The following is a 12,495-nucleotide window of genomic DNA, read 5'->3' as shown; positions in this document are numbered from 1 at the left end:
GGATAAACACTGCTTGGCGACAACTAAAACATCAGTGTGTTATCAACATTCTTCTCATGCTAAATCCAAAACACACTGTACCAGCTACTAAGAAGAAAATTAACGCTATCCCAGCTGAAACCAGGACATCTCCCCAAAACCGCTGCCTCACTGCGGGCTTGTCCTTTTTCATTCCTTGGAATGACAAACCAGGACAAATCTGAACATGCAAGATAACTGGAAACAACATGCCCCCCCCCCCCCCCCAAAAAAAAAAGAGGAAAAAGAGAAAACATGCAAAGCTCCCCTTCTTTTCCAACGTAAAAGACAGATGAATTACCCAGACTTCCCCTTCTCTCCTTGTCCAGCTCTGTACCTGCTGCATCGTAGTTAGGCCCTCACCTCACCCATCTTTGATAACTGAGCCTTGAAGTCTACAGGGAGGAAACAATCCCCCCAAGGAGCCTCAATGCTGTTGGCTTGTGATCCTAAGTCCCCTGGGCAAGACTAATCATAGAAAAGTTTGTTGGAAGGGACCTCTGAACATCTGTTGTCCAACCTTCAGCCTTCAAAACCAGCATGAGGTCAGGTCAGTCATGGCTTTGTCTAGCCAACTCTTGAAAACCTCTGAAGACGGAGATCCCACCACACGCTTAGGTAAGCTATCTTAGTGCTAGGCTACCCTCCTAGGGATCACACCGTCATCACCAGTAACCACATCATACTGCAGCATGTGTTAAGTGGTCCATCTAAATCAGCAATCCTAGGTTTAATCTGTGATCAACATCTGGAGACAGGTGGGAGGCACATGCCACCCCAAAAAGTGCTTTTCTCTGTCCACCAACTTTAGAAGGAGCTCAGATATTCAAGGTCATCAGTAACCTACCTCTGCTGCACACGACTATCACCAGCACTGTGACAACCTTGGCTGAAATTCATAATGGCCCCAACGACCACGACTTTTGCTTTATGAGTGACTTCTTCAGCTGAAGTTCACTGTGCCACTGTCACATCAGGTGAAACCGTACTCGCTTTTGCAGGGCAGATCGTTTGACCTTGGATGCTACTCCACGGCATCCTTGGATGGCCTCCAGGATGCCGTGGAGTAGCTCTGCTTTATTACGGACAGAGAGAGCAGATTGTGCAAACTTTCCGGGGTCTCATGTATGATTCTTATGGCCATTTATTGACCACATGAGGACAGTTTCTCCCATTTAGAAGACTTCCAGAAACTAAATGTAACATGGGTAGATTGAACCAGGAGGGTATGCTGCCTCCTGCATTGCATTCCTTGAGCCTGGGCTGATCTGTTTCTTTTTGTGGTCACTTCCATTGTTGGTTTTTTTGTTGTTGCTGCTCTTGTGGGGTTTTTTTGTGGTATGGGTTTTTTGGTTTTCTTTTTGTTTGGTTTTGTTTTTTTTGTTTGGGTTTTTTTTTTTTTTTTTTTTTTTAGTATTTTAAAGGGGCTAGACTGTGCCTGTTCCCTTTTGCCCTTTGGATACCAGCCAGATCAATAAATCATTTCAGGCCAAGGCGTGCACTGCTCCCTGTGATCTACAAACATACTTCTCAGCAGGGCATGACCCACCTCTAATATAAAATAAATCTGTTCTACACTGGCAGAAGCAGCCTTTGGAGTGGGACCTATTCCTCACACTACTGAAAAAAAAATAATAATAAAAAAAAAATACAGGGGCAGGTGTTGAGTCTCCAGCCTTGCTTTCAGGAGGCACTGGGAGCTGTCAAGAAGGAAGGAGCACAGCTGGCTGCCATGGGGGAGCTCCGGCAAATAGACTATGTCCTTTGTGCATCTGACACGGGGACCATCAGTCTGCATTGCCAGCAAGTAGACTCGATACAGATACAGAGGCACATCAATGCCACAGGCTGCCGTTATTATCAAACAGAGGGTCAAATGGACCTGGGTGCAGCTCTCTGCCTGCCTGCAGAGTCACTTGTTCTCCTTCCAGGAGAGGCTACATCTTGCAGAGCCAAAATATAAATGCATCATGAGGGACGACTCTGTCCTACACCACTAAAAATCCAAAGACAAGACAGATAGGGGACCTGGCAAGGTGGTAACAAACCCCAAATCCTCCATGGCAGTTAGAAGAGTTCTCCTGCCACCCAAGTGGGTGCTTCTCAGAAATACTCTGAGTGATATCCCAGGAGACTGCCTGAAGACTTGGCATGGCCACCCAGGATTTATATTGCTCCCAGTCACAACCACTTTGCCCCCATGAATATTGTCTGCAAGTGGGGGCTGGTGCCTCTTCATTGTGAAGGCTATGTTGCCCTTCCCAGGCTTTTTTTTGGGGGGGGATCTGTAGTGAGGGACGAGGCAATGGGATGAGGTCCTCCATCTGGCCGAGAAGGGTGCAGACCCATATGTCCTTTGGTGATTAGCACAAATAGAAACCAGGCCCCAGTTTCCATATCATCAAAGGAGGAAAGGGACTGGACCTAACCACTTTTCACCCTGGGGTCTGAAGCCTTTGTGCAAAAACTAAGCTTCTGAGCCTTAGCCAAGCAATTAATTGCATTAAAGCTAACGCAGAGCAGATTACAGCCTTTTATTCTGTTAACCCTCACCCCACAAGAGGATCTAAAACTATCCATCCCCTTAGACTCCTGCAACATGCAGGAGCAGACACACTGCAAAATGGAGATTGAGTTAGTCTGTTCACATATACCCCATAACTTTATCATCTCATGTGTCCAAGGACACCTGTAGTCTAAAAAATCTGTGGATGGCAGCTCTTCTGCAAAGTGGGAAGTTCTTTTCCAAATTGCAAAATCCTCTGTCTGTGACCATTGACCCTTTAGACTATCTCAGAGATTGTCTGGCAACTCGCTGACTTGTTTGTGAAGTGTTAGAGTGAATTTCTGGGGTGTTACGGAGGTGCTGCCACTGGAGGTTCTTTCACAACATCTTAAGAAAAAGTTTCTTGGGAAAGGTTAAATCAGAATTCATTCTGCCTTTGGATTAGTGGACCTCTTGCAGATTAATTTGATCTACCTGCTTATTGCTAATGATTGCCTTGAGTCTTTAAAGCCTTAAATATACTGCTGTGGGTATTGACATCAAGATGATTCCTCTCCTTGGCTGTACTATTTAGGATTTGACAGAGATTTGCTACAGAGGATGGAGCAGCGAGCCTGAGTTTTATTGCACAAGCAGCTCAGAAGAGCTTTTTCCAAAGCCAAGACTTGGGTCCATGAGATATATAAATGACAGTGTATTAGATTTCTTTCTGTTTCAGTCAATGGCAGAGCTAATGCTGGTCTCAGTCGCAGAACCAGGTCTCAAAACAGACCCAAGAGCATGTTTGCAAAGCCCTGTGATTTGATTCCTTTGCTCTACCAAACTGACCATGGTAGAGCCCAAAGTCTGCTTGTCAGTCACACATCTCCCCAGCCCTACCGACACTGCTGCTGACAATTAAGGAGATCAATACTAAACACTAGCAGTCTCATAGAGAAGGGTTAGAAAATAGGGTGTGAGAGCAAGACCAGCGGGTTGATATCACCAGATGCCAAGGTAGGCAGGTGGTCTATAGTACAACAAAAGGAAATGCCTTTGCACATATGTTTTTTAAGGAGGTGTTAATTGGGCATTGGGTGAACAGGACAAAGAAGCAACAGAGGATGTGGCTTGAGGTTTTGGCTGATGTAAAGCTGGAAGCTTGGAATAAAATGAAAGCTGGGCTTTTACGGTCCCTTGCTGTCATTTCCAACAGGAGAGGGACACCAGGTGGGCAGGAAACTCTGCTCTAAAATCACAGCTAGCTCTGGGGACCTTTCCCTCTTCTGGTGATGTCTCCAGGTACTCCCACAGTGCTGGCTGTGGGAAGAGAGAGCTCTGAGATGCAATGGTGAAGGTGGGAAGCATCCTGGCTTGTCCCCTTCTCTCAGGCAATAGAGGGAGATGGGACAGGATGCCCACCCAGGACTAGCTGGGTGGGTGCAGGATGCCTCAGCATACAGCCCTAGTGCCAATAATTAACACATGTGAAATTGATGAAAGAAACCAATGGGGGATGATTACTTTGCTACCCACATGAGAGAGCTTTCTCCCTTCTTCTCCCTCCAGCTCTACATCTGGTAGTGATTTTGCAGCCCAAAATAGAAAGGAAGTGGAAGAAAGGCTTAGCTGAGCTTGGGCCCATTTGAGAAGAATAGAGAGAGAGTATGTCAGAGGGAAACAGAGAAGGGGTGTTGGAAGGATGGTTTGTTTCCCATACCACTGGTGTCTTGCGGCAAAGGGTCTTGGGAGAACTGATGGTTGATGCTATCTCCCGTGCATTGCCTGGGCTTTGCGTATAGTGGTAAGGGCTGCAAACCCACGACCATGACTCTTGCATCCTCCTGACCCCTTGGCATCTGGAGTTCTGGAGCAGGAGAAAGAAGGTGTGACAACTTTGCTTTTCAACACGAGATCTTCCCCACAGCCTAACGTGAAAAACCAATATGTTGGGCCTTCTTCAGCTGCCTCCCTCACATGCTCTGAGCTCTGCATATGGGGCTGAGGGGAAGGACTGGAGTTGAGCAGAGAGGGGCCCAGCCCCAGCCATGCAGTCTGGGTTGCTGTGGGAAAACTCACCATGCACCTTGGGCACCTTGGCTTTCAGGTGTCGTTCGCACTTAGCCTTGGCTTTTAGCAGTAGGAAGATCTGCTCCTCTTTGGTGATGACATCATCAGCATCCACCTGCAGCGATGGGGAGAAATGAGGTTAAACCTCAGCATGCAAAGAGCAGCAGGACACAAACTTCCCAGATAATGCAGGTGATCTGAATGCAAATCCTCCTTTGCATCAGCAGTTTCCTCCACCAGCCCTGCTCTGTGTATCTCAGTTTGCTCAGCAATTAGCGTCCCAAGCAACACCTCTTACAAGATGCCACACAGAATCCTCTGCGTAATTAGCAAAGGAAGCGCACACTGCAATTGCTCACATCATACACATGCACACACGGGAAGGGAGCAATTTCTGGGGTGGCACGCCCCACCTTGCAGGGATGAGGCTACTACCCAAGAGGAAAAAAAATCCTGGTAAATGATATTGTACCAAGAACTCCTCTTAAGAATTGCAACCTGCCATCATCAAGGCAGTGCTATGTCCACCTCTGCATGCAGGCCTTCAGCCACATGGCATCAGGCTCTATAAACATGCTACGTAAATCCAAGAACATATGCAGAAGGGGCTGCTTTAGGCAGGGCTTTGAGCTGACAGCATCTGCCCCCCAGAGACTGAAGGCTTGGGGAAAAACAGCCTGTGAGCATCATCCTGGAAAGACTAAATTTCTCCTCCTGTAAGGTCTCCAGAGGTCAAGCGACAAGAAGGGGGACAGGGAAGGTGCTTTACTCAAAGCCTGTTTTACCCTATTCTGTTTGCTGCTTGCTGATACATGGTGATACTCAGCCCTCAAAGGCACTTGCTGGTCATAAAAAGAAAAAAAAAAAACAAACAAAAAAATAAACTTGCTTCATGAAGCTAGCACATTCCCATCAGGCATGGCTGGCCTCGGGGAGCTGGGGGTACAGCCGTGGGGAAGGCTTGTTCTGCGAATGCTTTGGTTGTTATAGCATATAGAGCTTTGGTCTAATGCAATACGGCTGCTTTAATTTTCTGCTGTGCCTCTTGGGTACTTAGTTTGTGTGTCCTGCTCAGACATGCAGGGCCTGTCCCACTGCCAGATAAAGCCTGAGATTAGGAAGAACTTTCTCCCGGGTTAGTTTGGCAGGAACGGATGGATATTTCACTGTACCTATCCCAGCTACACTAGGATGATAGTGCCTTTGTTCATTCCTGCTTTTTTTCTCCTAAAAGAACAGTATACTTACTCCTACATTCATTTTCTGCCCTAGATTTGAATGGATGATGCAGATCGTACCCTGTAGGTGCCTTGTGATTTGCAGCATAGAAGGGGGTGAGGAAAGTTGTGGAATGTGTCCATCTACTGGCAAGCCTCCCTCGCAGGCCCTAACCTGCAGGATCTGACCATCCTTGTGAAACTTTTGAGGTTTGGGTCCATCCTTGGTACTCTGCCAGTCATGGAGGAAGAGTCTCTGGGAGGTCAGGACTGGCTGGGATCCTCACCCACCAGATCACCCCAAAGCTGGTTCAAAGCACAGAGGAGTCACATGTAATACCTTATAGGGCTCCTGAACTGAGGGTGTTGGTAAGGCACTAGCCTGAGAGAATTAAGTGATGTAGTAAGTTGGGATAAATCACTGCTCTTCTCATTGCCTCTGTTCCCCTAATATTTGTCTTGATTAATCAGACTATAAATGCAATGAGAGCAGGTGTTGCCTCTCTCTGGATTTGTACAGAACTCAGCACTCACTCGTAAAAGCATAATGTAAGCAAGAAGGGCTGCAGTACTGTTTTAAGCAAAGCAATATATTTCTTTTTTTCTTTTCTTATATTGACTGTGCTGGTGAGACTGGCCACTGTAAATCTGTAATGCAAAACCTAGGGCAGCGCTCCACATCCTGATGGATGGAGCAGACCTAAATTTCAATGCATAGTACAGGCAGGCAAAGGAAAGAATAAAAAACCTTGTGAAGCCAGTAGTGATCTGCAGATGAGAAGGAAACCTGTCAAGAAACAGGTTGTAGAGCCTGTCCATGGAGGTGGCTGCTCATTTCAGTCCCTTTGAAGAACAGACTGAAGGGGGGTTATGACATTTTGTTGTACTCCCCAAAACCACTGCTAGTCAGAATTAAGGTTCCTTCACTCATTTTAAGTTAATTCATTTTGGAAAGCAAGTAAGATAAACCAGCTGAAGGCCAATCAGTTCTCAAGCAAGACTTACTACAAATGACATAATGAGGGTTAATGAAATCCAGCTTAGAAATAAACTCAGATTCAATTTCCCAGTGTGCTCCTATGGAGAGGAATGGTGGATGTTTGAGCAGCTGGTGTGGTAATGGACATGCAGATAGATAGCTAGATCTGATAAGGGGACTCTGAGTAAAACAGAAGTTAGTTTTTCATGTCCTTGGAAAAAATCCATGCTAAAAATCCTTCAGAAGTGGGAGTTTGTTTCAAAACCACGTTAATGTTAATGCAAAACAAAGCCATCCCTTTCCAGATGTTCGGCCTGTCCACATTTAAGGCAACATCCCACATTTCAACTCTTTCATTGCAAACATAAAACCTCTGGGTCAAAACCTGCTGTCATTTATATCTGCACAAAACCTGAGTGATTCCACCAAAGCCGGAGGAGCTAGTTTGGATTTATAGTGGCCAGAGTAGAACCTGACCTCAGGCATTTCAAATGATTCATCTCTTGCACGTGTAGTCCTCAAGCTCCTTTGGCCGTGCTCTGAGAGTAGAGCAGCTCCCAGCCAGAGGGATGTATGGTCTCCAGGCCAGGCACAAAAAATAAATTTTACTTCCAAGAAAAGGAGATAAGTCACCAAGCGCTGTGCTGTGCTCAGAGCTGGGCAGAACAGCTGGGGCAGAGCTCTGAACTCAACCCAGGTTTTCAGCTTTCCTGAGCCCTCATTACTGGTCTTAAATTTCCAAAACCTGCCAGACCCTTAAAAAAAACCAAACCCCAAACAACTCCCCATTCTCTTCCCTCCTCCAAAACTGGTTTAAATGCTAAAAGAGATGTTTCAGATGTGTCTTTCTGTGTTTCTCCTTGGTCAAGGAGGCTGAAACATGTATGTAAACACATATATGAATAAGAATAGAGACTTTCATTAAATCCCATGTCTTCAAGGAGACACCTATGCTCAGGAGACTTGTAGGAAAACTATGCAGTCTGGCAATGCCGCTCCTTTGCTGCCAAATAACTCACATTAAACACCTAAGTAAAACTGGGCTGAATAGCTAGTGGTTCTGAACTTCTTGTCCCCTCCTGTCCCAACCCCACGTTCCATCCCTTGCCTCCATCCTTTGTCAAACCCCTTGCTGAGCCATTTCAATGCATCAGCCAGACTGAAAGCTCTCCAGGGACACAGGACTGAGCAGCATGCTGCCGGATCGGACACTGAAACAGCTCAGCCTTGGGTTCAAGAGACAGAAGGTAGGACAGGGCAGATACCCACAGATGGAAACTGTAGAGCAGCTTTGGACCTGTCAGGTGCCAGAGCACTTTTAACTGTTCAACACCACTTTTTCCTGCGCATCTGATTTTCTTGCTCTGGATCTTCTGATCTTAAGACAATGCTGCCCTACTCATCTTTCCATCCTGGCTGTCAAAGGTTAAAAGAAATCCACAGGCACATTTTCTTTGCAACACAGATGCACTCATGATATTAGACATATTTGGATCTGGCTTGGCAAAACTTTCTCTTTGACAAACAATCTCAACACCTGATCCAAAAATACTGTGGGATGGCCTTGCTAAAATCATTAGCAGTTGCGTACGCCAACTTTTTGGAATCTGAATATCCCTAGGCAGCAAAATAAGTGGCTTCATTTTCAGAAGTACTGAGGTGTAGGCAGCAGGAGTTCATAACAGGTAGGAGCTACTGCTGGTGAAGCAGCCACTGCTTTGGAATGGATTTGGATCCCTTGGGTTGGGAGACAGATGGGGCTGGAGATACTGGCATGAGAAGTGTCTGTAAGATACCAGGTGGTACAGAGAAAGGGGGCTAATTGGTCACAATTGTGCAGAATTTGAGACCTGGGAGGTACAAGATGAAGAGAACAAGGTCTAAAAAGAAACAGGACAATGCATGCAAGCAAATCGTATCAGTGGATTCAAAATAGGATTAGACAAATTAATAAAGGACAAATCCATCAGTAGCTGTTAAACACCATAGCCTGGATGCAAGTTTCTGATGCAGGAAGGTCTTAAACTGCTGATCACCAAAAGCTGGAAGGTGACAATCATGAGAGCTGTCTCCTTCTCTAAACATCCTAAACTGGCAGCTCCTTGGAATGGTCTGTTAGGATAGAAGATTGACTGAATAAGGCTATTTTTTTATATATATCTCTCACCATAGGCCCTCTATTTTTCTAAGGCCACAGAAACCTTGTGCCCTGCTAAGCATTCAGGAACATACATGTACATTCTGGGTAGGGTCCAGTTTGACATGCTCAACACAATCTACTGTGTATATTCTCTACACCTGCTGTTCAGGACCATGAAAAAGTAGCTAAGAGGTGCTAGAAGCACTTCAACCAAGTGAGCGCTGCAGCCACAACTCACCAGAATTTGCATGTTCAATGTTTCACTTATCTTTTACCAAGAACTTCTGCTATGAGCCCACCCACTTGCAGCCCAACACCTCTCATTCTGCAGATGCTTATTAGCCAACAGAAAGGAACAAACATAATACATGTTTTCCAACATAATACCTGCCTTGCTGCCAACCAGGGACATCCAGGATGAGATTTACCAGTCTGAGGTATTCACCCAGAGTTCCCCTTATAGTCACTGATTATTTAGATACACAGATCAGCTGAAACTCATTCCCTCCTCAAACCACTACCTAAAATAAATCAGATCAGCTGTGGGTTTTTTTTTTTTTTCTCCTTTGGGCAGCTGGTGACTGCAGTAATTGGTCACATTAGTAGCCCTGAGAGGATCTGTGGAGTGGAGCTTTTGCTGTCATGAGCTCTGGGGGCAAGAGAAGCATCTGAGGGAAGTCAGAAATAGTGTCGCAGACAGGTACATCTCCCAGATCCAAGTATTTAGAAGTATGAGGTCATCGTGTCCCTGCAGAAGTTAATCACTCTAAAAGAGCTGACAGCAAATCCCTTTTCACGAGCCCTCCCTAACTTGCTTCAGCATAAATTCCTGCGCTGAGCTTCCTTGGCATCAAATTTGTACAAGCTCAAGTGATGGAGACAGGCTGGGCTCTACGCAGGTAGGTGCAGAAGGACAGCTTTGCCCTTCACTCCTAGTTACAGACTAGGGGAAAGGATGGGGGCTCCTCCCTGGTCTCCCCAGTTTTGCAATCAAAACCCATCTGCTACTCTGCTACTCTTTCTCAATCTTTATCACCTCTCGGCTTTCCAGCACTGTTTTTTGCCAGAAAAAAAAAAGTTCCTTGTGGGGAAAAGATCTAGGAATGCTTTTTTTTTTTCCTCCCCCTTGTTCAGAGAAAGCAGAAACGCAGAGCAGGAGGCAGGCCAAGCAGGGAAGGGTGAAATGACAATGCTATCCAGAGGCTGTTAAATCAGTTTTGGTTCAGCTTTTTTTTTCCCTTTTCCTTTGCCCCCAGAGGAGGCCATGGGGTAATTATGATAATGTTTTCTGGTATTTCCATTTCATTGGCTGATCTCCCAGCCACTAAAGTAAACCCCAAATCTCAACGGGGAGGTCATATTCATCCTTGTTTATGGGACTCATTTTCAGAAATAACACTATCCTTTTTGTGAAACTTCCCTGGCAGCAACTCAAAAAATAGCTAAAGGCAAACAGACTCCTTGGTCGGGGTTGAGAGCATCACGGCCGCTTGACGGGCCCAAGACAAGGGACTGCTGGTGATCACCATCTTGGACAGCCGTAGACCAGGTAATCGCTGGTGTGAAGCAGAAAGGGGGTGCAGGCAGGAGGGGGGCTTAGGAGAAAGAAGGGAAGAAGGGAAATGTGGAAATGAAAGCATCAATGCTGGTGATAGGGAGGGAAAATGGAGGTGGGTCCCAAGGGTGTGGGACCAGGGTGGGACATAGGTAGAACCGGCCGTGCGGGTCGCACCCCAAACCAGCCCTGCTGATTTTGGTGGTCACCTCTGGAAGGGTGATCATAGTGCTGTCTTTTTTGTGAGGAGTGAACCTGAGGGACTGGGGTGGGGACACAGAGACCAAGAGTTAGCCAGCTTTGGGGAGTGTGACAAAACTTTTCTAAGGTTTTCCTTTAATGGTGCCTTAGGCGAGCTGGGTGAAGGGTCTAACTGAAACATCAAACCAAGCAATATAAGGTCATAAACCAAGTCCTTTTTCTGCAACAGAGACTGCAATTGAGCTGAGGGCATGGGCGGGAAGGAAGTTAAATTAGAACTTCATTCCAGCCTTGCTGATAGAGCAACCCCTCTCCTGAACTCTGTAAGGGTCAAGATAGTTGTTTGAATTAGGAGATTAATCTAACCATGTCTAATCGAACATCAGACCTGCACCTGCCACAGGTGAGCACACCTCTACTGATATCAGAGCATCAGGCTGGGCTGAAGGCAATGTGGCATTGATGCCAGGCATGCAGACAAGGGTGGCACAACTAAATAATGCCACAGAGTAGGGATTCAGCTGCCTTTGGCAGGAGCTGATGTAGCTTTCACCGTGGGCTGAGCCGAAACAGTCAGTCAGGAGCTCGTGGTGACGGGGAATTGCTCAGAATGGACACAGTTTAGTGGGCATGGTTGATGGTTGGACTTGATGATCTTGAAGGTCTTTTCCAACCGAAATGATTCTATGATTCTAGAAGCAGGACAAGGTGGCAGGGTGGAGGTGGCTGGGAACACAAGGCATTGCCTAAGGTTGGTCAGCGGTGGCGTGGCGACATGGGATGGTGTAGAATTGAGATCCTGGCCCCTGTTTTTTATAAAAGGAATTGCCTTTTTTTGGATGAGAGAGGATGGATTCTCTCGATTATTTTGTGATCGGGTTTTGATACCTAGTTTGTCTTCTCTGTTTTCCTACACTTATGCGAGGGAGTGTTTGTACAAGCCCTGCATCTCCTGGCCACTGGAACTTGCTGGTTTACTCAGGTCCAGATGAAGCCTGGCAAGTATGGAAGGACCAGGGATTTGTGTGTGCTGTCTTGGACAAAATGTACCCTGTGCAATCTCTGTTACGGGGTCTGCTGCCAGTCCTATAGCAAAGTAGGATCTGCCAGGCTGCAACTCAACTGGTGATTAACTGTGCCCTGTGTCTGGCTGCATTTCACAGAAGAAATACAGGTATGCTTGCCATTTGCTGGATTTGCATGCTGGCTTCTGCCGTCGCTCAGGGCACATGCTTCCTGGCAAGCAAAACTCCTTGTTGGGTTCAGAAGGAGATCGTGACCCCACCATTTGACTCTGGAAGCTGGCACTTCAGGCAAAATACATCCCCTACCCCCTAAAAGCTGCTCTGGACTTGTGCTTGGACTGTGAGGGTCTGGCACTTTATATTTCAGTGACAGCTTACAGCATCTCCCTCATGGAGAGACAGAGCAGAGTAAATACAGATAAATGGCATTTATTCTCTTCTAATTTGGGCGATGCTGGATTTGCCCACTGCCCAAATAATCTAATTCCCTTTCTTAATTTCCTGCTACCTCCGTGCTTATTACCCTCTGCCTGCCTGTGTGTTATCAGTGCCTTGGCATAAAAACCATACAAAAACAACAACAAAAAAATCCACTGGGGACAATTTGTTGCAAAGAGGAGCTAACGGGAGGGGGGGGGAGAGCAGGGAGTGCTACTTGTTCTGCCCTGAGGGATTTAATTTAACTGAATAGGCATTATTTCCAACATTAGGGAAGAAAAATGTGGTTTGAAACCTATTTCCTTTCAGGTTAATGCTGGAAAGATTTAAAAATAAATAAAGCCGAAGTGCCAGTTGGCCCAGCTGG

General features: G+C 46.3%; 1 protein-coding gene across 1 annotated transcript in view; it reads right to left on the bottom strand.

Moving 5' to 3' along the window:
* The window catches only part of PTH1R (parathyroid hormone 1 receptor), a 126,882-nt gene that overhangs the window by 60,970 nt on the left and 53,417 nt on the right, over positions 1–12,495 (bottom strand). The window contains exon 2 of the mRNA XM_052808891.1: positions 4,583–4,688. Coding sequence (XP_052664851.1) covers positions 4,583–4,688 — 106 coding nt within the window. The remainder of the gene's footprint in view (positions 1–4,582; positions 4,689–12,495) is intronic.

This window comes from Harpia harpyja, chromosome 1, assembly GCF_026419915.1.
Source record: "Harpia harpyja isolate bHarHar1 chromosome 1, bHarHar1 primary haplotype, whole genome shotgun sequence".
NCBI classification, from domain to species: domain Eukaryota; kingdom Metazoa; phylum Chordata; class Aves; order Accipitriformes; family Accipitridae; genus Harpia; species Harpia harpyja.
Note: the sequence above shows the minus strand (reverse complement) of the source record. Positions and strands in the feature narration are given on the sequence as shown.